General features: G+C 51.7%; 7 protein-coding genes across 7 annotated transcripts; 2 read left to right on the top strand and 5 right to left on the bottom strand.

Annotated features, from left to right (window-relative positions):
• Positions 1-723: 723 nt before the first annotated feature.
• N7539_002043 (peptide alpha-N-acetyltransferase MAK3) lies at positions 724-1,394 on the bottom strand (the record flags this gene model as incomplete). Its single annotated transcript, XM_056931646.1, has 2 exons — positions 724-957; positions 1,044-1,394. The coding sequence occupies 2 exons, from the start codon at positions 1,392-1,394 to the stop codon at positions 724-726; spliced, it is 585 nt and encodes a 194-aa protein (XP_056793677.1).
• A 621-nt stretch (positions 1,395-2,015) lies between these two features.
• On the top strand, positions 2,016-4,108 carry N7539_002042 (phospholipid:diacylglycerol acyltransferase; the record flags this gene model as incomplete). The annotated part of the gene is made up of 2 exons (XM_056931645.1): positions 2,016-2,348; positions 2,465-4,108. The coding sequence occupies 2 exons, from the start codon at positions 2,016-2,018 to the stop codon at positions 4,106-4,108; spliced, it is 1,977 nt and encodes a 658-aa protein (XP_056793676.1).
• Positions 4,109-5,748: 1,640 nt separating this feature from the next.
• On the bottom strand, positions 5,749-7,299 carry N7539_002041 (phosphatase PAP2 family protein; the record flags this gene model as incomplete). Its single annotated transcript, XM_056931644.1, has 2 exons — positions 5,749-6,628; positions 6,881-7,299. The coding sequence occupies 2 exons, from the start codon at positions 7,297-7,299 to the stop codon at positions 5,749-5,751; spliced, it is 1,299 nt and encodes a 432-aa protein (XP_056793675.1).
• A 360-nt stretch (positions 7,300-7,659) lies between these two features.
• Positions 7,660-8,419, top strand: N7539_002040 (uncharacterized protein; the record flags this gene model as incomplete). Its single annotated transcript, XM_056931643.1, has 3 exons — positions 7,660-7,681; positions 7,731-7,924; positions 8,021-8,419. The coding sequence occupies 3 exons, from the start codon at positions 7,660-7,662 to the stop codon at positions 8,417-8,419; spliced, it is 615 nt and encodes a 204-aa protein (XP_056793674.1).
• A 1,172-nt stretch (positions 8,420-9,591) lies between these two features.
• Positions 9,592-9,797, bottom strand: N7539_002039 (uncharacterized protein; the record flags this gene model as incomplete). The annotated part of the gene is given in 2 exon segments (XM_056931642.1): positions 9,592-9,673; positions 9,691-9,797. The coding sequence occupies 2 exon segments, from the start codon at positions 9,795-9,797 to the stop codon at positions 9,592-9,594; spliced, it is 189 nt and encodes a 62-aa protein (XP_056793673.1).
• A 5,501-nt stretch (positions 9,798-15,298) lies between these two features.
• N7539_002038 (transcription factor domain-containing protein) lies at positions 15,299-17,832 on the bottom strand (the record flags this gene model as incomplete). The annotated part of the gene is made up of 3 exons (XM_056931641.1): positions 15,299-16,684; positions 16,781-17,465; positions 17,546-17,832. The coding sequence occupies 3 exons, from the start codon at positions 17,830-17,832 to the stop codon at positions 15,299-15,301; spliced, it is 2,358 nt and encodes a 785-aa protein (XP_056793672.1).
• A 1,322-nt stretch (positions 17,833-19,154) lies between these two features.
• N7539_002037 (VIT1/CCC1 transporter family protein) lies at positions 19,155-20,128 on the bottom strand (the record flags this gene model as incomplete). The annotated part of the gene is made up of 2 exons (XM_056931640.1): positions 19,155-19,689; positions 19,764-20,128. 2 exons carry the CDS (start codon positions 20,126-20,128, stop codon positions 19,155-19,157), a joined length of 900 nt encoding a protein of 299 aa, XP_056793671.1.
• Positions 20,129-20,658: the final 530 nt, after the last annotated feature.

Raw genomic sequence — 20,658 nt, 5'->3', positions numbered from 1 at the left:
GAGGCTAGAACATCAGTCTGCTAGGTTTCAAATGGAGCACATAAAATAACATGCCATTCACTTTGAACTATACGGTGTCGCTAAGCCCAATCTCCATGGCCTCAAGCTTCGATTCGATTCAGTTTGCTCTAAACAGATCAGACCTCACAGGATGATGAATCGCCTACTTCATACATATCATATATTTCACTCTCAGATGTTCAGGTCTCATGTCGCCTTCCAATCAGCCCGCCGAATTCATCGTCGAGGACAACTCCTGGGGTTGGTCCATGGAATAACAGGCCCTTGAAGTTGGCTTTGACGTTGAGTGTGATAAAAACTCTTCTCTTGCACATGAAAAGAGGGCACGGCGTGTTCCGTAATCCTGTGTTACTGATGAGTGGCCTGCCTTGGTGCAATGATCGTCATGTTTGCCATATGTCTTGAGGTCAGAAAGATCTAGATCATGTGATCAAAGCCCCGACCACCGAGTGGGCTGCTCGTGATGATCTGGACCGAAAGGCAACGAGCCAGCCCTATTCACGCCACTCTGGACGGCTCCAGGTTTTCCCTCATTCGTGAGATGACGAATTCGGCTGACGTGTGACGCAAGCAAAAGGAGCATCCAGTGAGCACGGTGATCAGACGTCTCTATTCACTCGGATCATTGTCTGCCGAGATTTGAGCTCGCGCTCTGAGCCCGAACCAAATTGCACGTCGTGACGTGTGGCCGATTCGATTCATTCAGCTACCATTTCCTTCAGCAGTGGAGGTACTGTGCTGCTCTATCGGATACGGCGGGCCATATGGGTCGAACGAGGTTCGAATGGAGCCAACTCCTTCTCGAAGGTAGAGGACGAGCCGGTAGGCAGAGTTGCCATTCAAGTAGTACCGGTGAAGTCGTTTGCTGCGCAAGAAGCCCAGTCTTTCGTAGAGCTTCATCGCAGCAGTGTTGGTAATCTCGGTTTCGAGAACAATCTGTATAGGATATTCCACAGTAAGTCATTGAACCGGGCCAATGTATTGTCTCGCTTCCTCGCTCATTCGATCAACGAGATGCGTACCTCATCTGCATCCCTCTCGATCATGGCATCGATGGCCATGCGAACTAATTTGGTCGCAATACCCCGACCCCGATATTCCTCGCGGACAGCCAACATGGCAATATACCCACGGAGGGGCCCCCCACGGTGCTGCTCCAGCTTCGAGACCACGACGCCTACCATCTCGTCCTTGTCATCCATGGCAAGAAAACAGAGATCTCCCCATTGGTAGAGGAAGTAACGGTAGACGTAGATGCTGTATGGCTCCGACAAGTCTTTGGAGATCAATTGGCGCATGGCGGCGACGAATTCGTTCTCCCGCGCACTGTCATACCGCACGTAGCGCAACTCGGACTGATCATTCTGACTCATGTTCGCAGCCTTCTGAAGTGGTTGCAGCCGGATGGAGGCGCCGATGATGTTGTGTGTGAGAGAGAGGGCAGCACTGCTTCTTCGAACTGGTAGGCAATTCCAGCTGTTGTCCTGTGACAGTGCTTGTTCAACCTTGGGTCAAAGTGTGGGATGCTTCGGCGAGGGTGGATTGTGCGGAAGAGATGGGCGCTCCGATCGAGTGGAGCAAGCAACTGGCGGAGTAACTCTAGTCTCTGTGAAGTGTGAACCCCCCCCAGTCAAAGTGGTCCGTTCCTCACGGCGGTCGGAAGCTGTGCAAGTCGGAAGCGGAACTTCAAGGAAAAGGTGGGAAGTCTAAGTGACGCCAGGAAAAGGTACCCAAAGTCGGGCTGCCGATTTTACCATGTGACGCCCGCGGTTCCACGTTCCTGCACCAAGGGAGGTGCAGGTACACAACTACACACACATGTACGAATTTCTTGCTTCTCCAGGCAACCCGTCTTGTGACTGTCGCTTCTGTGTTGAATTCTCAAAGAGTCGGCTGAATATCCTCCTTCCCCACTTCAACGTCATAGCAGGCTCATTGGAGATTCTGGTGAAAGCTCTCCGTGATAGTTCGGGCCTCTCTTTCGCGGTCGCAACATGCTGCGCCGTCGCGCGGGCAAGGATGACGCCGCATCAGGCGATAAGAGCGATGAGCAACACAGGCCCAAGTTGAACCGGCTCAAAACTGAAGAAGATAAGCTACGCGAAGAGTTTGGGGGTGCAAAAGTCAAGCAGCTTGTGATTCGACCACGAAGCAAGCGTCGCAATGGGTTCATCTTTGTGCTCGGCGGACTGTTTGGTGTTTTGGTCGCCCTGTTCTTCGCAAATCAGCAGGAGGTCATTAGCCTGGAATCGCTGATGGACTTGAATTTGGAGTCCCTGATCGATGTGATGCCCCAAGGGATCGTGCGCGACGCGAAGGCCTTTTCTGTGAGTCGATAGTTTTTGATCTTCAAGTGGCTGCGTTCGGTCGTATCTTCTTTTTCTTTTCTTTGGGTTGGTTCAGGAAATACCCCAAGTCGAGTACTGATCGTTTTGACATTCAGCAACGCGAGCGCGAGGCAGTCAACTATGATTCATTTTCCGTCGGTCTACATCTTCAGTCGCAGGGGATTGGCGCCAAACACCCGGTCGTAATGATTCCGGGCGTTATATCAACAGGGCTCGAAAGCTGGGGAACGAGGGAGAACTCACGCCAGTACTTCCGCCGTCGGCTCTGGGGCAGTTGGACGATGATGCGTGCTTTGGTCCTGGACAAAGCAGAATGGAAGCACCACATCATGCTGGATCGCAAGACGGGTCTTGACCCACCCGGCATCAAGCTGCGCGCCGCTCAGGGATTTGATGCGACGGACTTCTTTATTACGGGATATTGGATCTGGAACAAAATCCTCGAGAATTTGGCGACCATCGGATATGATCCTACCAACGCCTTCACGGCGGCCTATGACTGGCGGCTTTCCTATCTGAATCTGGAAGTTCGTGATAAATACTTCAGCAGACTGAGATCCTACATTGAGACTGCGGTCGAGACTGGAGGCGAGAAAATCTCTCTGGTCTCGCACAGCATGGGCTCGCAAGTCGTGCTGTACTTTTTCAAGTGGGTGGAAAGCGAGGATCATGGCAAAGGTGGCAAAGACTGGGTTGACCGCCATATCGCCTCGTGGATTAATGTCAGTGGGTGCATGCTGGGCGCTGTCAAAGGCTTGACGGCCGTCCTGTCCGGCGAAATGCGAGATACGGCGCAGCTGAATGCATTCGCGGTCTATGGACTGGAGAAATTCCTGTCCAAGGAAGAGCGTGCAGAGATCTTCCGGGCAATGCCTGGAATTTCCAGCATGTTGCCCAAGGGCGGCGATGCCGTCTGGGGCAACGCCACCTGGGCCCCCGATGACCAACCTGGGCAGGCGATGAGCTTCGGTAACCTGATCAATTTCCGGGAGACCAACTCATCTTGGACTCGGCGCAACCTCACCACCTCGGAGAGTCTGCAGTACATGCTCGATCAAAGTGAGGACTGGTACCGTGAGCAAGTCCTGAGTAGCTACTCGCATGGAGTTGCCCACACCAAGCGCGAGGTGGAGGCGAATGAAAAGGACCCGCGGACATGGCTGAACCCGCTCGAGGCCCGTCTCCCACTTGCGCCAAACATGAAGATATATTGCTTCTATGGCGTTGGTAAACCTACGGAACGGAGCTACTTCTACCAAGAGGATCTGAACCCCCTGGTGAATCTCAACGTCAGCATTGACACGACCGTGACCATCAACGAAAAGATCGACCACGGCGTCGTCATGGGCGAAGGCGACGGGACGGTCAACCTGCTCAGCACAGGTTACATGTGTGCCAAGGGCTGGCGCATCAAACGATATAACCCCGCTGGGTCGAAAATCAAAGTCTTTGAAATGCCTCACGAACCAGATCGCTTTTCTCCTCGAGGTGGACCCAACACAGGTACGTCGAAATTCAAAAGCCCCCAAGGAACATCTCCACTTGCTATCTGGAAATATAATGCTCACATTGTTCTTGTTCGCACACAAATAGGTGACCATGTCGACATCCTCGGCCGGTCCTCTCTAAACGACCTCATCCTCCGCGTGGCCGGAGGTCGAGGCGACGAGATTGAAGAGACCTACTACTCGAACATTCGTGAATATGCAGACCGAGTGCAGATCTTCGATGACGAATAAAGTTCCGACCTGGAAGTTCATAGATAGGATCCATAATTGTCATGACTTGTACAGGGGCGTTTTGGGGGTACAGGGCGGCGGTCTCATTTGGTCGTTTCAACGCAGACCTTGTATGTTACATTCTTGATCACATAATGTCGTGTTATTGGAGAGTCATTGGTGGCAGGCCATACTGGCGCCAGTCAGGACGAGGGTTCTATCCAGCCCTACAACAGGGATCCAGGGCTGGGGGTACTGGCTACGTGTAAAAAGGGTCGTTTGCTCACATCCGAATGAACACTATTGACGAGACTGACTCCTCAAAGAACTACACTACACTATCGTTCAATTAAGGAAAATGATTAATGTAATGATATAGAATTATTTCATAAGTTCATGCTAAGAGGTAAGGATGATGTAAGTAATCATATCCATTGCCCGAGCTCCCAGTCCCGAAGCCACATTGGTCGCAAAAGGTCTCTTCAGTTTGATAACCCTCAGCCGAGCAAGGTGTCAACCAGAGCCAAAAGAGCTATCACCACCAACACGCAAATCCGGAGAAAAGCAAGGGCGGGAAGGGAACGCAACATTAGGGGGTCGTAACATTAATTCGTTTGTGGCAGTGTGAAAAGACTGCAATTGGGCGGAGCGGGTGCAGATTTCTGGACAAAAAAAGGTAGCGGGTGGATTTTGGAAGACCTTTTTCACGGGACGCAACTGTCCTTTCGAAAGGTTTCATTCCACCCTCTCCTAGTCGAGTCGCTCGGACCGCCCACCTCATACACGGCCAAGCCGAGAGATTGAGCACGCCTTGATGATCGAGCTTTGGCAGAACTCGTGTACCGCGATAATATCGATGCCCGGCCTTGGGTGGTGCCGGAGATAGATGGCACGACCGTGCGCTCCGCCTTCTATTGTGTTCAAAGAATGGAGCTTATGTGCTCCAGAGAATCCAATGTCCAACTCAGGGTCAGACTTCTAATGCACAGCGAGTGATGGTGCAAAAACCAGGCGCCGAAACCTTAATTTTCCAGTTCCCGTTGACCGTATATGCGAAAGTTCCAGGCGCCTTTTGTGTAAGCGATTGACACGAATGATAAGAATGTGTGTGTACACCCGACCGATTGTGAAGAAGGATAAAAGATGCAGTTCGATCGGGGAGAAGAAGTCGTAGCGAAAGACATGTGCGAGAATGGGGTTGCCAAAAGTGACCAGCCGGCTCGACGAGGAGGACCACGAAGCAAAAGCGTCGAGTCGGATGCCATTTCTCTATGCAAGCGAAGGTGTCCAGCAGCGAAGAGGCAGACGAGGTCGAACTCGCAGAAGATTGACCTGGCGAGCGAGCTCGATCGCGGGTATTAAGATTATAAACGGGAAGGACACTTCATCGTCGTAACGATTGACAACAATGATGTACAGCCGAAGAGGGAAAAAACCCCCCCGGGCAGATGAGGTTGCAGCGCAGCGGCATTCGAAAGCCCATGCTGTGGGACCTCGCGATGAAGAATCATTAAAAAGTAATAAAGTGTCGAAAGGGCTTGATGCAAATGGGAATGATCTCGATATTGATCATCCATGGTGTAAACGCCGTGTCTCAAGGGAGGAAAAAAAAAAGCGAGGAATTGCGATGCAAGAAACGAGAAGCGGAGACGTAAGCAAGCTTAACGGCCAGCCTCAAGGTCGTGATTTGAGGTTAGAGTCTCACTTTCCCAAGAATAGTGATCATCCACGGGACTAAGGCTGCCGGAGCTCACGGACGAGGAAGAGCCCACAGTCCACTCATCACTGTCTCCGTTGAAATCACCGTCCAGACTAGCGAGATCATAACCGAACTCAGGGGAGGCATCGCCGATCTCGACATAGTCGTAATCCCAGCGGAAAGTCTTATCGGCCTGGACACGCGGAAGGAATCGAGTCTTGGCGAAATAGAAAGCCACGGTGGCAAGCAGACCACCACAGACCAAGTCCACCGCGTAGTGGTGAGACAGATACATCGTGGCCCACCACATCCACAGAGTGTAGGTGACCCACAGGGGCTTCAATCGGGGGAAGACGTGACTCATGAACAGCGCGGCCAAGGTGGAATCCGCAGCATGAAGCGAGGGGAAGGCGCCGAAGACGACCGGAGACTGTTTGAATCCCGAGGTGTACAGATCGATTCCAAGAAGCTTGTCGATCCGAGTCAAGCCAGCCGCGTTGCCCTGCATGGAATAATCGGCCGGAGCAAGCCCGTACAGATTCTCATACCAGGGGGGAGAGCACGGGAAGACCAGCTGCACGGTGACGGCAAACATACTGATGTATCCCAGAGTCCGCGCAAAGAGGGGGGTCGTTCCGGGGGGGCCAAAGATGAAGAGAAGAATGGAAACCACGAAGGGTGCTCCATAATGGCAGAGGCCATAAGGAATCCATGCTAGCACGTCCAGCACGACATTCTGATGGGCAGACAGAATGTTGCTGATGTTGGCTCCGTAGAGAATGTTCTCCAACGCAGGCAGCACTCGTACCCAGATCGCCGGGCGCCAATCGCTGGGAACGAATCTATGATAAGCAGGTGTTAGTAAATTTGCACGCATTGCGAGGCCCCCGTAGACACTTTCTGTTATCCGCCTCGTGCACCGTCCGAGGTTGTCCAGAACCCCGGAAAAGTGTCCCGACCGCCTCTTCCGTCATGAAAGAGGCGAATCAAGCCATCCAAGGGGTGCCCGAATTGTTGACCAAGGCGGCACCGAACCGGCAATTTTGCAGAGGCGCTGGAGATGGGAGAACGAAATCGACGGAATGCTGACTTACTGGCAAGCGTAGAAGAAGATGAGCCATCCAGCGACGGGCAGAAAGGGCAGGAAAAATTGCCTAGTGATGGGCAGCAAAAGGGAACAGAGTAGCAGAGTCGCAATCGCCGTCTTTGCCAGTGGACCGGGAGATTGGATAATGGTCAAAGAGAAGAAGCCGAGAATGAGCAGGAGCAAGTATTGAAAGTCATACAATGTCCATCGATGCGATTGCAACGATCGCAGCGTGTCGACTGGTGAAAAGGAGGTCTGCAGGGTGGAGATGGAGGAGGTGGGTGAGAGACGACTGCGCAATTTGGAGCGAATCTTGCGTCGCATGCGATGAGGCACGAGCATCTGAAAGGATTTCCATGGCACCTGAATCTGGAGCTTGCCAAACTGATTCTGCGAGCGGTCTTTCCACGAGGGAAAGGTCGACATGTCGGGTGCGAGCGAGGATCTCCGCGGGGAGACCGTGGTCAAGGGTGTGGGGGTTTGTTGTTCTTGCCAAAGTGATCACTCGCGCTCAGGTCAAAACGGGGGATGACCGCAGGAGAGATAAGAGCACCTTGATCAGAGAGGACGCGATGCGCGGAGCCAGAGGTATAGTATAGGGAGTCGACCGGAGAGGATACGACTCCGACAGGCGAGGGGCAGAGGTGCACGTCAAGGTGTCAAGCGGATGAGCATGGATGAGCAATATTTTCAGAACAGCGACAGACGCTCGTAAGCGAAGGATCCTAGGGTCGACTGAGCGGACGCAAGGCGGCTGGCGAGTGCAGCTAGAGACGGAGCCCGGCGATGCAGAAGAACGGGGGGGGGGGTGAGGAGGAGGAGGAGGACAGTTGGACTGCTGTGATGAGATCGACCAGCACCGACGAAGGGTAAGGGGTTTGGCAACGGAGGAAGGGAGTGGTGGCAGCGAAAAGTCGAAGTGAAGAAGGTCGAGAGAGCGAGGGAGAGCGTCAGCCGTAATTATTCCGACGGGGCCGACGATGCAGTTGGCGGAGTGCGAGTGGGACTCTCGGACGAGTTCTCTGGGTGGGCGGTGGGCGGTGGGCTCGTAGTCAGTCACGGTCTCTTTTTCGATCGACCCAAATTGGACTAACTGGACTTTGCGTGGGATTATTCGATTATTGTCTGATGGGCTCAATTTGGGAAGCGCGGGACGCCGGGCAGTGGCACGGATTGGCGCCGAGGCGTATCGTACCATCGTACCATCGTACCAGTCGTATCCGCTGTATTGGAACACGGGAATACTGGAACTCCAGACGGTCCTGGCGCGGCAGCTCATCGTGAGTTCATCGGGGAGCTGACGGTCAGATTGGTATTGCCGGGGTTCCCAGCGTTCCGGGACCCCTTCGAGGCCAAGTCCATGGCGTCACAGGGGAACACTTTCCAGTCTGGGGGCGAATTCTCAGTCGTTTCAGCCCAGCCGGTCATCATAATCGGATCATGCCATCATGATGCAATGATTCATGATGAAGGGATGCCATATCCACGAGGTCTGCCCGAAGGCGCTACGCTACGACCGTTCAGCTTGGGCGACCCGAGTACCTGACGACCTGCTGGGGGGACAAACTGTGCCAGAATGACGATGTGCAGGTCGTGGAATCGAGACAAAAGAGGCTTAGTCGCTGTCCGATGTGACCTCGCCATGACTGCGATCCATCGTTCAGGTATCGATCTCTGGCCGCTGCGCTCTGACGATGTCAAAGCATGTACTGTTGTACTACTGTTGTACACCACTACTGTGCTCCATCGAGGATTTTGTGGCTGTGAGCTGCTACTGCAGCAGCTGCTGCAGCTAGCCTGCTACAGCCGACCACTACCGAGGACCGACTCTATGACAGCATAGCTTGTCAGGACTCAGGACTCAGGACCAGTGCTGTAATCGAATTGTGGTTGTAAGACTTAAGGTGGTCTCTATCTCTATAGAATCAAGCTGGATATAACTAGACAAGGTTTGCTTGAGCAATATCCCTCCAACAGGAAGAGTATCAATGGACAATAGTACCCTACAGGATCGTTGGTTTGTCCAATTCCTTCCCATTACCACATCTGGAAGCTGACCTCGTGGTGCGGGTGCGTTCACGTTCCCCGTGACTTGATGTGACTTGTGTAGATCACATCATCATGCAGATCCAGAAGGGCACTCACGAGTCACTACTATGCTTTATCAGTTAGTCTATACTCTAGTGAGAGTCCGACTACGCATGCTTGATGATCACACTCTGATTGATTTATTCTCTACAAGAATGATCTGTATTCTACACTGCTGCACTCTCTGTCTCGGAGTCTCCATCGAGATTACAAAGACTGAACCGAAAAGCCGTCTTAAACTTATCTTCACTGTCATATATCCACACATGTGTTCCCTTCAGGGCTTCATAGCCTCGACTCCATCATAGGCATCCGGGTCGATCTCTGCCCGGGCGGATGCGACGGAACGGACTGGACGGAGGCCGATCGGGCAGAGCAGCACGCGCGATCACCGAGCTGACTCGTGCACAAAATCTACTGCACAACATCCATCATGCGCATAACCTTCAAAATGGATACTTGTACATGATCAAATACGGATCGCTATGAACTTTGAGAAGTGCCGTGCTCATCCTATCAGCAGTGGTCCTTATGCCTCTCCACGATCATCAGCCACAATCCAGCGAGCTCACAATTCATGTCCATGGCTCACCTAATTCACAAATCAGCTGCCCAGTCAAGTAAGCCGCTTCAGCTATCGGAAAGTCCAAGCAGCCCGAGGAGTTCGAGACCAGGACGTGTACCGTAAAGGTTGACCTCCAAGGCCGAGATCCTGCGCGCTAGACTTACCCGGACATGAGAAGAGATTTACCTTGCGCGCCATGGTTCTCCCGTTGGTCCTTTTCAAGGGGTCGTGTCAACAATACCGAGATGAGCGCACTGCGCTGAATCTTCATTGCAGATTTTTTCTTATCCGAGGTTGATTTCGGGGCAATGCTTGGGTGCCAGCAACGGAGTAATGGATGGGACCCGATCCACTCTTTTTACCCATCGTTGGGACCCATCCGCCCGGTGAAACTATCGTGAAGCGATGAAGAATCGATCTCCTACAGTATCAGACTACCAGTGTACAACTGTACATTGTTGTGATCTCGAATGAGAATAGTGATTGACTTCCGACTTCTGCATAGCTCAATCACCACTACTCTACCGTGCACATGGACATGTCGCGTTGTATGTCCCGCCACACGAGAGTCTGCATACTCTGAGATGGCATTATCCGCGAGTAATCATCAAGCCGGGTACTCTCTTATTCAAGTTTGATGAGCGCACAACTCAGCCACAGTGTGATGATACCCAACCAGAAAGCCGCAAATCTGGTCGGCAGGGCTGGCCTGCCATTGTGACAGGTACTTACTACTTACTACATGTAGGCCCTCCATCCAGGAAGATGGGCTCATGGAGCGCTCGTTATAGTTAGTCATAAGAGAGAGTACCCATTACGAGATTACACAGATGTCATATGGAGAGTCATTTAGCGACTCACCAGTCATCTACCTCATCATCCATATTCACTCTGAATCCCAGACATTTAGCTTTCACAACGTATTCCACAGCAACCTTTTGTACTGCCAAGTGCCAAGGACGGATTGACTCGCGACCTCTTGTTTTGGACGATGCGTGTATCGTATTACGAACACAAGTGCAAAAAAGTTTTCATCACTAGTGTTCCATTGTTCCGTAGTACAAATATCCACCGTGACTCAATGGGAGTCGATCATTGATGGTACCTGATTTTCACCCGTCCCGTGGATTCTTCTCGGCCGCGTCTCTTTCAGCTTGCGGGAAGGTGGAAAAAAAAAAAAAAAATTAAAACAAAAAAAATATGATCATATCCACACTATTCGGATGTCTAATCGTTCTATCGTCTCCGAGAGCCCATGTTCAGCACATCACATGTGATCCATTTTGAGGTGTGAGTAATTAGAATCCTGAAAACACTTTTGTAGTAAGCTTGGCATGATATGTGTTTGGATGGATCTGCTACACAGTACACAAGACACCATGCAATTCATACAGTACTGCAGTGATGCAGTCAAGATTGAATCTCGTTGCCAGGGAGTCCAGACGCAAGGGAACCTTTTCGTGTCATGACTGAAGACTTCGAGTGTGACTGGATCTACGGCTATTCGAGGGATTCTGTTGAATGGTGAAAGTCGGATTTGATCATTGAGTCAGACGCTGCGGATTCCTGTCCAGTAGGACTCTCCCTACACTGTCGCCTGTCCAGTACGAGATTTGATGGCTCCAAATCCTTTTAAATCTTGAATACATACCTCCCATTACACAGGAAAAGATCCCGTCGGCACGGCCGGTTGCCGACCAAGATGGATCGGGATCAGATATGATCCTCTAGTGTCAGCCTTCTGGGTACCCGAACCAAGGCTCACGGCGAGTGCATCAAAAAGTTTTCAACCCGATCAAAAAGTCCAAGAAAAAACGCCGCATAATCACGGAGGTCGTGCAGCACGATATGTTGAAGATCCCAGGATCGACAGTCCGTCCGGCCCTTTTTTTTTCCAGCGCAAGGCCACTGCGAGCTTTTCTTCTTCGACGCTAGCTGCCTGAACTGGGGGTTCGGCTACCAGAGCAAGACCCGGGGAAATGAGGATGGGCAGTCCTATTGTTTTGACGTCTCACACTCTGGACTCTGGAGCTCCTCCATTCACACTCACACGGCAGTCTTTTCTTCGTGCCGACTGGCGTTGACCAGGGCTTGCCTTGGCCGGGCTGACCCCCCCCTTAAGAAATCGGACTGGAATGTGAAGGTGTGGAACCCTTTTCATTCAGGGGGGGACACTTCCTGGGGGGGGGGGAGATCCGCGAATCGCGACATCTTCGTTCGTCCGGCCTTCCTTTGGTACAATTGTTCGACCTGGTCGGTGCGCTTGGGCCCAACGCTTCATTGCTACACTAGTCCCAGTCCCAGGTACAGAACGCAATTTTGAAGTGTCCAATTGTGTTGCCGCGTATCCCCTCCTCTGCGTATTCGTGTCGGCTAAGTCCTCTGAGCCGTCTGACGCTGGGTGACAACTGATGGTCGCTGACCAGCCCGTACAAGGGATGACCTTGCGTCCTTCCACTTTCACTTGACTCCTCGATGTCAATACGGATCTCTACAGAGGACAGACTGTACAGAGTCAAAGTAGTGCACTTGTAAAGTGAAACGTGCTGTCGCAGACTCGCAGGACCTCCTTCAATGCTCCACCGTTGGTTCTTATCTAAGCGGCTCGTCCAGCCCGGCTGCTCGAGAAGCACTCAACCACCACGGAAACGTTGTACGGTGGCTAAGCGAGGCATGACTTGGAATCCAATCCACGGTGGTAAGGCTCGTGTCTGATGTACACAGACAATTATAGTGTATCCAATGAATACGAGATGAAATCTCCCTTTACCGCACCTTGTAGTACATACGAGATAGGTACTGTAGTAGTCATGATTCTCTTCCAGACTCACCAATTTGACTACGGCAACACGGTGAATCACTGAATATAGGCATTTCATCTGAAACCATGTCCAATAGAACATAGTGATGGACCCAGCCTAGCGCTGTGAACCCCAGCCATCAAACAGTAGAGGATAATACGAACTCGAGGTTCCCATTATAGTCCATTTACTTGGTTAGCGCTCTCACGTCGTTACGGCCGTTCAAGGGTCCCTCAACAATCATCTCCGTAACTAGTAGCACAGTAGCACTAGCACCAGCCCATGTCTCGTATGAGGGCGTGGGAGTGCAGTCTCGGATCACCGTTGAAGACATGGGGGCCTTAGCGCTTGTGACTGATGCGAATCACCGGCGCCGCCCCGTGCGCTTCGAAATAGTGGACGGTGACAGTATCACTATCCATTGTATCTAATGAGTTCATTGGATTATCCTGATTATACTGGTTATGAGCAACTACCGTATAGTCGTATAGTCGTGCATAGCAATGAAACTGACGAGATGCCTAGGCTGTCCATTCACGCCCAGCCACGTCTATTTCAAGCACATGAGATGATGAGGCTGTAGGCTACTAAGCTGTGTGAGGCTGGGAGCTAAGCAGAGCTTACATACCGACGAAGGTGGGGTGGAGGAAAGGGGCTGGGAATCTGGGGCCCGTTGTTTCAGAATGGAGTCATGGACAAGCTGGTGTACTGTAGGTTTGACATGTGGGAAAACGGTTCGATCATCAAAGTCACGATCATACCTGACTAGTCACAGTGGAAGGGCGAGTCTGGGAGTCTGGGAGGAGAATGTTTGACTTGGAACGAGATTTCAGGTACCTTCACATCTGTCTGACGGCTGCTTTTCAGAGTTCTTGTGCAAAAGCAAAGTATACTGTGTTTTTATTGTGGCTGCGTTGCTCAACGCTTGAGCTGTGTTCACTTGTGTCGGAAATTCAGTCATTTAGCGGTCACTTGAGGCAATCTACAGAGCCACCTACTACCTATGTACCTACTATCTACGTACCTAGTCCTAGTGATCTACTACCCAAGCATGACAATTCATCAAAGGTCGACTCGTTCACTATTGCAGCGGGTGCCACCATAACACTTATTCAATGCGGCAGCCTCGAGACGGGGAGACGGGAATCTTCAGCTCTGGCTCACCCATGTCTGCACACAAGAACATACTTCAGGAGGGCAACTTGGCATCTCTCTCCATGTCTATTTTGGTACTGGAGTCAAATGTTCAATCTTACGCATTTGAACAAAATGAAAGGCAAAAACACACTGTAACAAAGCGAACTGTCTACTACCAGAGGACCACCCAGGCTGCCAGCACTACAACAACTCGATAAGGAAGTTGACGCCGTATATAATTAGATCAATCCGCCAAGTCTCACCCATATACCTGCAATCTAGTCAATCCAAGCCTTCACGGCTTAGTTACTTCTTCTTTTGTTCGCGGCCCCCTGTCAAGGTTGACGGCTGCCTAGTACTACTACCTAGGTCAGTACGCGGAGTGGATATCGGATACACCTTGCTGCTTTGCGGAGTGGGCGGTGCAACCGCGCGGGATTGCGACTGTTCGAGTTGGTCGAGGTAAGGATTGAGCGAGGGCGCGGATGGTTTCTTTGCGAGGCTTATGTTTTTTTTTTTCGGCTCGTTCTTGCACATTGGCACGCTCTGCATGTTGACCTTGGTGCAGTGACTGCCTCGGACTGTTGGAGAGGGATCGGCAAACAATGACTGTGGTACGGTTGTGGTGAAATGACTCGTCAAGTATGTGCCCTTGGCGCAGGGGCATGACAAGTTGCGTGGATTCGTTGGGTTAACCTTGCGTTGTTTAACCGCAGAAGCTGGTGGTGATCCAAAGTCATCCTCTTCACCGACGAAGGATCAATCGCGACTCGGAAACAAACTTGGATTGTTCTATTGATTGCCGAGTTTTGATCACAGGACAATTGCGGAAATATCAATTTCTTCCAAGTTCTTTTAAGCAATAGGTAGGTACTCTTCATCCATCGCCACCCTGGTCGTCGGTTTTAAGTGTTCGAGAGCAGCAGTCGGGTATGAAGAGAAAGATATTAAAGACTATCGTCGGTGGACATGTTTGCAGACTGCGATAGAGCCCGAGGCGCTCGTCATCCATCGAGCTGCTACTTCCTCTGTGGATACATAATGTATACAGACTCTGTGACAGACAGCCGAAATAAGGAGATGATATGATGCTCACGCTCAATTGAATGGTATCGAGACAAAAAGAACCATGATCACGTTCAGAATAACCTCGCTCCGAGTCTCCCCCTTCCATGGCATCCAGGTCGTGTGACCATTCACTGATCAGGATACATTTCAGACCAAGTCCAAGTACCGAAAGGTACAGTGTATGATCAGAATTTCAGAACCTCTCATGCATCTTTGCAAGCAAGGGCTCCACGACAGCAAGGCAGAAACTCCTGCAACATGGAGAAACCGGCCTCATGCGAAGAGGCGAAATGCTCAACTTGCATCCAGTTATCGTGAGGCTGTTTTACTGCAGTCTCAACCGCTCCAAAGCTCTCTCATGGAAATGCTCCAAATTAACGTCATATGACGCTAGTGTAGGTTGCGATGACGGCCCTCAATCCTGACGTAGGATGTTCCCCATCGTAGCCAGTTCGTTGCTGCATTTCTCCTTGGGTCAACCTGTAATATACTTCTCCATCGATCTTGTGTTCTCGTGAGTGGATCACGCAAGATTCCTGGAGACTTTCGACACATACTTCATGGATGAGATGGACAGAGCAACGAGAATTATGGCCTTTGTTCACCCTAGAGCCGAGCTCGGACTGACCAGTACTGTCATAGCCAGCGTGTCTGGCATACAGCCTGGGCCCGACACCAAAATTGCCAGCAGATATTCGGCCAATTCGTTCAGCTGATGCATCGCCCAGCTCTCGAGCGCCAGTTGCACCGACCCGCCACGGAGTCTTCATAAAAGACCTGCCATGGCCCGGGTCAGCTCTTCATTAGCAGCATCCAGGTTGTCAAACGCATGACTGGGCGACAGTGGATTCGCGGGGACCGAAAAGAATCCCATATCAACTCCCCGTACCAGGGATGCATCTGCGGTGCTCGACGCCTGCACGCTTAATGCCAAATGAGGATCGAAGAAGTAATCACCTGCGTTCTCGAAGAAGCTGCTTAAATCTTCACACACCCTGGAACCGTCTTCAATCGTGCCAAGCGAAGTGTTCCAAAGAGCTGATGAGCGGTCGTGGGTCAGGTTCGGATTTGGTGTTGCAATCGAGTTGCTTGCCAACAAATGTCCGCTCGCAGAATCCCATCCATAGCGAGGGGTGGCTGTAGCTACCAACGACATTTGATCTGGTAGTCGTGACCGCTCAATTGCAGGGCCATGACTCCCAGGATTTTTGTAATCATCTTGACGAACGCGAGAAACAGCCTGGTGATCGAGACTTCCTTTGGGTAACTGAACATGCTTCAAACGTCTGAGTAATTTGTGTAACCGCCTAGAAGTTCGTGCACGAGTTGCAGAGCGACGCACGAGTCTTATCGCTGTGTAGAATTCCGGTCGGCAGACATGGCTGAAGCGATTCGGAGCATGCGACACTGCTAAGAGAAGAGCAGCTAGGGCAGAGATCAAGAAGTAGTTGAATGGCTCCGGTCGATCAAAGTAGATATTCGACTCGCTGCTGTAATCTTCCAGCATGTGAATTGTGTTCTTGGCCGTCTCCACCGCGATCATTGCACCGGCCGGGTCTCCAGCAATCCGTTCCTTGCTTTGCAGATTTTGTCGATACACGAGAATGCGAAGCTGATTTCCTTGCAGCGCGAGAAGGACCTGCAACATTCTCATACGATCTTGCTGCGGTGACCGCTCGGCTTGTGCATCTGCAGCGGACGACCAAGTCGGACTGAAGCGAAGTTCGGGCGGAATGGACCAAATCCATTGTCGTACCTCAGCATCAAGCTGGGCGCATTGATCTGCCGTCGTGGAAGGGCAGTGCTCTGGCCATTCCATCACTAGACCCCAGATCTTGGTGCTCAGTCTCGCATGCGAGATCAAGCAAGCCAGATACGGCGTGGAGTGTCCCGGTTCGGGAATGTTCGTGTCAATGTCGGTGTCCTGCATGCCAAATGGCAGCCCACTGCCAAACGACCACTTCCGATCAAGGACATAGACGCACCAGAACAGTCGCATGGCCCACCTCCATGCCAGTTCACCTGGGAAGACACCACCAGTCTGTCGCCATGTCTCTTGACGGTGAAGACCAAGTTCCATGCACGCGCTTGTCGCAATACGGGTCATTCGCCAGGATATGACTTCGTCGTCTCGATAGGAATGAAATATAGACTTGAGACCGAGTTTAGTATGTGACGGTAACTAAGAAAAGGGATTTGGGACATCAGGGGGTTCACTCAAATGTCCTCACCGGGGCTATCAACTCACAAGTAAGGTCATGATCAGAATCTCCTTCATATCTACCTCAGCCACCTTGAATCGCGGTGCAAAGTGGTCTTCCACACTGTCTGCAAGCTGCGCAGCCAGTTCGCTACGGCCATGAGATTCGGCCAACAGGGCGGTGGCAAGCAGCAGCTTCAACACCTGAATGTCCCGAGCAAAGAACCAGTCTTGATCCTCGGAGCTCTGATCTTGCAGGTCATCGGTACTGGTTGTGATGATTCCATGAGACCGATAGTAGTCCTGCGCATACACTCGAACACTTTCCATATCCACACAAGGATACATCACGCCCACCAAATCCTCATACACCTCGAGTAAGCGTAAGACTTCTTCTAGGTGGAGACTCACTCCGCTACCTGGATGCGGCATCGAGCTTCTTCCCGCTGAGTTGGACACAGGCTCATCTTCATCCGTGTCATATGCACTCTCTGGAGGGTTCAGGGAGGATTGATGCTGCCGAAGACCAAATTCAGCGCTTGTAGGCCCTACATATGTTGGGGTTTTAGGCGCATTCAGGATGCGATCGAGTTCCTTTTGAGTGTTGGACTTTGCTGGCATGGAAGACGCTGGACTCGACGCCTCTAGCTCTCGTAGACGGGCCGACATAGATCGCATTTCTTGCTGGAGAGACTCAAGATGTCGATCAATTGCATCGAAGCGGGGGCCGACTCTGTAGGTTATCAGTGACCTGCTTCAGATACCAGTCGGTTGCCAATGAACCGTCGGCTGTGTTCAAGGAAAAAGTGATACCGTGCATCTTTAAAGTCGGCATCCTGGATCGGAATCCGATCGGTAGAGTATCTGCAAAGAGCCTTGCCTTGTGCACAGCGTGTACATGGGCTTCCGCCACTACATTTTATCTTGCGACGTTTGCACTCAGTGCTGGGAATTTTCAGTGTTAGGGGCCAGTATAGATAGAATGTGTATTCGATGGCCACCGTGCGGGGATAGACGAACCAAGCGATCTGAGTGTATTTGGCACGTTTTCTGGCGGGTTCTGAAAGTGATGACACAGCAGCTTCATGGGCGGGACGCATATTGAAGCATGCCAATATCCCGTGTCTTTGGTAGACTAAGGCACGTCAAGCTTGCGCCAGTCGACAAAGACGAAGATGGCAGCAAAAGGGCGGAATCGGAAACGTCCTTCCGAGGGGAGGCCGATGTTTGCAGGGGCTGTGTCACTGTCGACCAATTACCGACGGGACTGAGATAAGCTCGCCAGTGACGAGGTCAGCACTGGGCAATAGATCTTGAAGGTCTGAGGGTTAAATAGTACCGGCGCGAACTCGATGCTGTCAAGAAGAGATCTCGCATCCAATCCAAGCTATACCTCTCAGCCTGATCCAGTCGCAGGATTCATGATGCATACATCTTAAGGCCTGCAGCCCGCGAGATTTGATGGTAGAGGATATGCTTTAACGTGAGCAGCCCAAAAGAGAGGAGGAGTATGGGATAGTGAGATTATTGTGGGTGAAGAGTAGCTACCTCGGCTGGAGTTGCCAGAATCACATGATGCTATCATGTGCCAGGTACCAAGTAGCATTCATCGAGTAGCCTCGTTGAGCTGCTTCTGTATGGATGGCGTTTCACGGGAGAGGCTCGCTCGGAATGATTTCGGGTATCGAATATCCCCGGCCGTGGCAGACTATCATGCGATGACAATTGATCGAACCAAATCTGACTATGAAAGGATGGAATAACTTGAAGGATTGAACTGAGCCAGGTGGTTTTCCTAGGCTTTAGTCAACCGGTACGAAAAGTTCGTTACCTCGGACCTCCTAGGCTGCTACAGTATTTCAGGCAGTATGCCTTCTCTCAGTCGTGAGTCTTTATCAGCGATTATTCGAAGCCCGCTCAACGTCATGGCTCAGATGAAGTCTACCTCCAAGAGTCAATCCGTCTTGTAGCCAAGATAGCCAGGTATCAATAACAATAGCCGCAGGTCCTGTGCAAGATGCTCACACCGTGAAGGTAGGAGGCTGAGGATTTCTTCACGATTTTAGAAACGGCGTACACATAAGCATAGGACCGAGCGATTGAAAAGCCCACTGTATGAGAAGAGGTGTGGTCCGAATATCGAATGGTTCAAGTGGCTTGTACTTCTCTATTGCGCAATAGAAAGCAGTACCCTCTGATATTTCACCTATTGGGTAAAGGGCTGGCCAACAACTGTTCAGAAGAAAGGACGAGACGCCGGAATATCCCAAGATGACCCTAATCAGAACGCCGTGTCGTCAACGCCGTAAGCATGAAGATCCCCCCAAAATCGTCGTAGAAGGTGAAAAAGAAAAGACATCAAGTATTTACACATGACCCATGGCAAGTCAATCAGTGCTCAAGCTGAAGCTGGAGGACCTTTTCACTCCTGCTTGGCGTGACCGGATCCATTGGCCCACAACTGGAAGACTTTCACAAGTCCCATCGCAGAACCGGCAGCCACACCACCCACCAAGACCATTTGGAATCCACCGATGACTCCCTTGCGCACGTTCCGCCGTCCAGCCCATCCGCTCACAAAACAGGTCTTGCCATATCCGAACAGGAACAGTGCAATCGCCATGGTGGCAATTGACCAACGCAGTGCGATGAAGGCGTCCTCGGGGCCGACGAAAAAGTAGGGTAGCAAAGGTACAAATCCGCCAATAAAGTAACCCAAAGCGATCGTCAGAGCGCACATCACTGCCCGAGAGTCTGAGGGTTCGGGAAGAGTGTGGTGGAAATTCATAAGGAATGATGGAAGCATTGGCGAGGCAGACAGGTGAGTTTTGAGTTGAGACACGAGTTCGGCGGGTAGCTCATAGGGCTCGAAGATATCCTCGATGGTAGTCGAGACCGAGTCGGGATCAACCATGGTCTGATTTTCCGTCTCCTTGAGCGTGGCCTTGTAGGACTCTCTAACGTCACCAAGCAAGATTAGCTCCTGTCAATGTCCACTTTCGAATGAGGTGGCGGTGCTGTTGACACTCACTCTTCACTCTTGGCGCCGAGGTAACCGCCCAAGCCCATGGAGATGGCACCGGCGATCAACTCGGCCATGCCGCCAAAGACGACCACCTTGGTATCGCCCAGCGCGGACAATCCTGCGGTCAAGGCAAAGGGCACGGTCATGCCATCCGAGAGACCGATGATGGCATCGGAGACGGTTCGGCCATCGATCCATCGCGAGGCCTTCTTCTCCGTCGCACCGGACCGACGTTGCTGATTGTCAGCTGCTTCGACATCACGTGGCAGCTTATAAGCCATGTTCTTTTCATTCTCCTCGTCGGTGGATGCGCGACCGTCTGACAATCGAGAGTAGCGCGACATGAGGCCGCTGGCAGAGGTGATTGACATTGTGGTCGGAGAAGGTGGCTTGGAAAAGACAGCCGAGATAGTAGATGTGTTGGTGAGTAAGATCTAAATTGACAGAAGCACGTTCGTATCCCTTGCTGAGCGTCGGCGCCACGGACCCTTGTCAAACAAAAGCTTCAAGACAGGGCAAAGTGACAAGTCGAGGAAGATAAAAAGGATGGAACATGCTTGTAGGCCACTTAAGATTAGCTGCGCGACCACCTGCGCAGCATGTGCTTTTTCTCCTCTCGCTTGACCGCGTCACATCATCGTCTCTCGTCTCCGAACTTTCTCTCTGTCTCTCTTCTCGACTTATGCCCTTCGTGTTCGCCGCTGGTGCGGAGAAATTCAAGATCCTTGCACTCCGAGGGCCGTTGGCCCAACAGGAATCCCATGTGCCCCCGCTGATCGCAGTGCATCCCAGCCAGTTAAGGCACAACGTGCTTGGCAACCATGCCGGTGTGAGCAGGCACGTGTCCTTCTGATTCGCAGAGGGTCAGCTGGGCGGGTCGGCGGGGGAAGGCGGTGGAGTC

The sequence above is a fragment of the Penicillium diatomitis genome (genome assembly GCF_028827545.1).
Source record: "Penicillium diatomitis strain IBT 30728 chromosome Unknown utg000002l_segment0_segment0, whole genome shotgun sequence".
Lineage (NCBI taxonomy): Eukaryota > Fungi > Ascomycota > Eurotiomycetes > Eurotiales > Aspergillaceae > Penicillium > Penicillium diatomitis.
The sequence above is the reverse complement of the archived record's forward strand: the minus strand, read 5'-3'. Positions and strand labels throughout refer to the sequence as shown.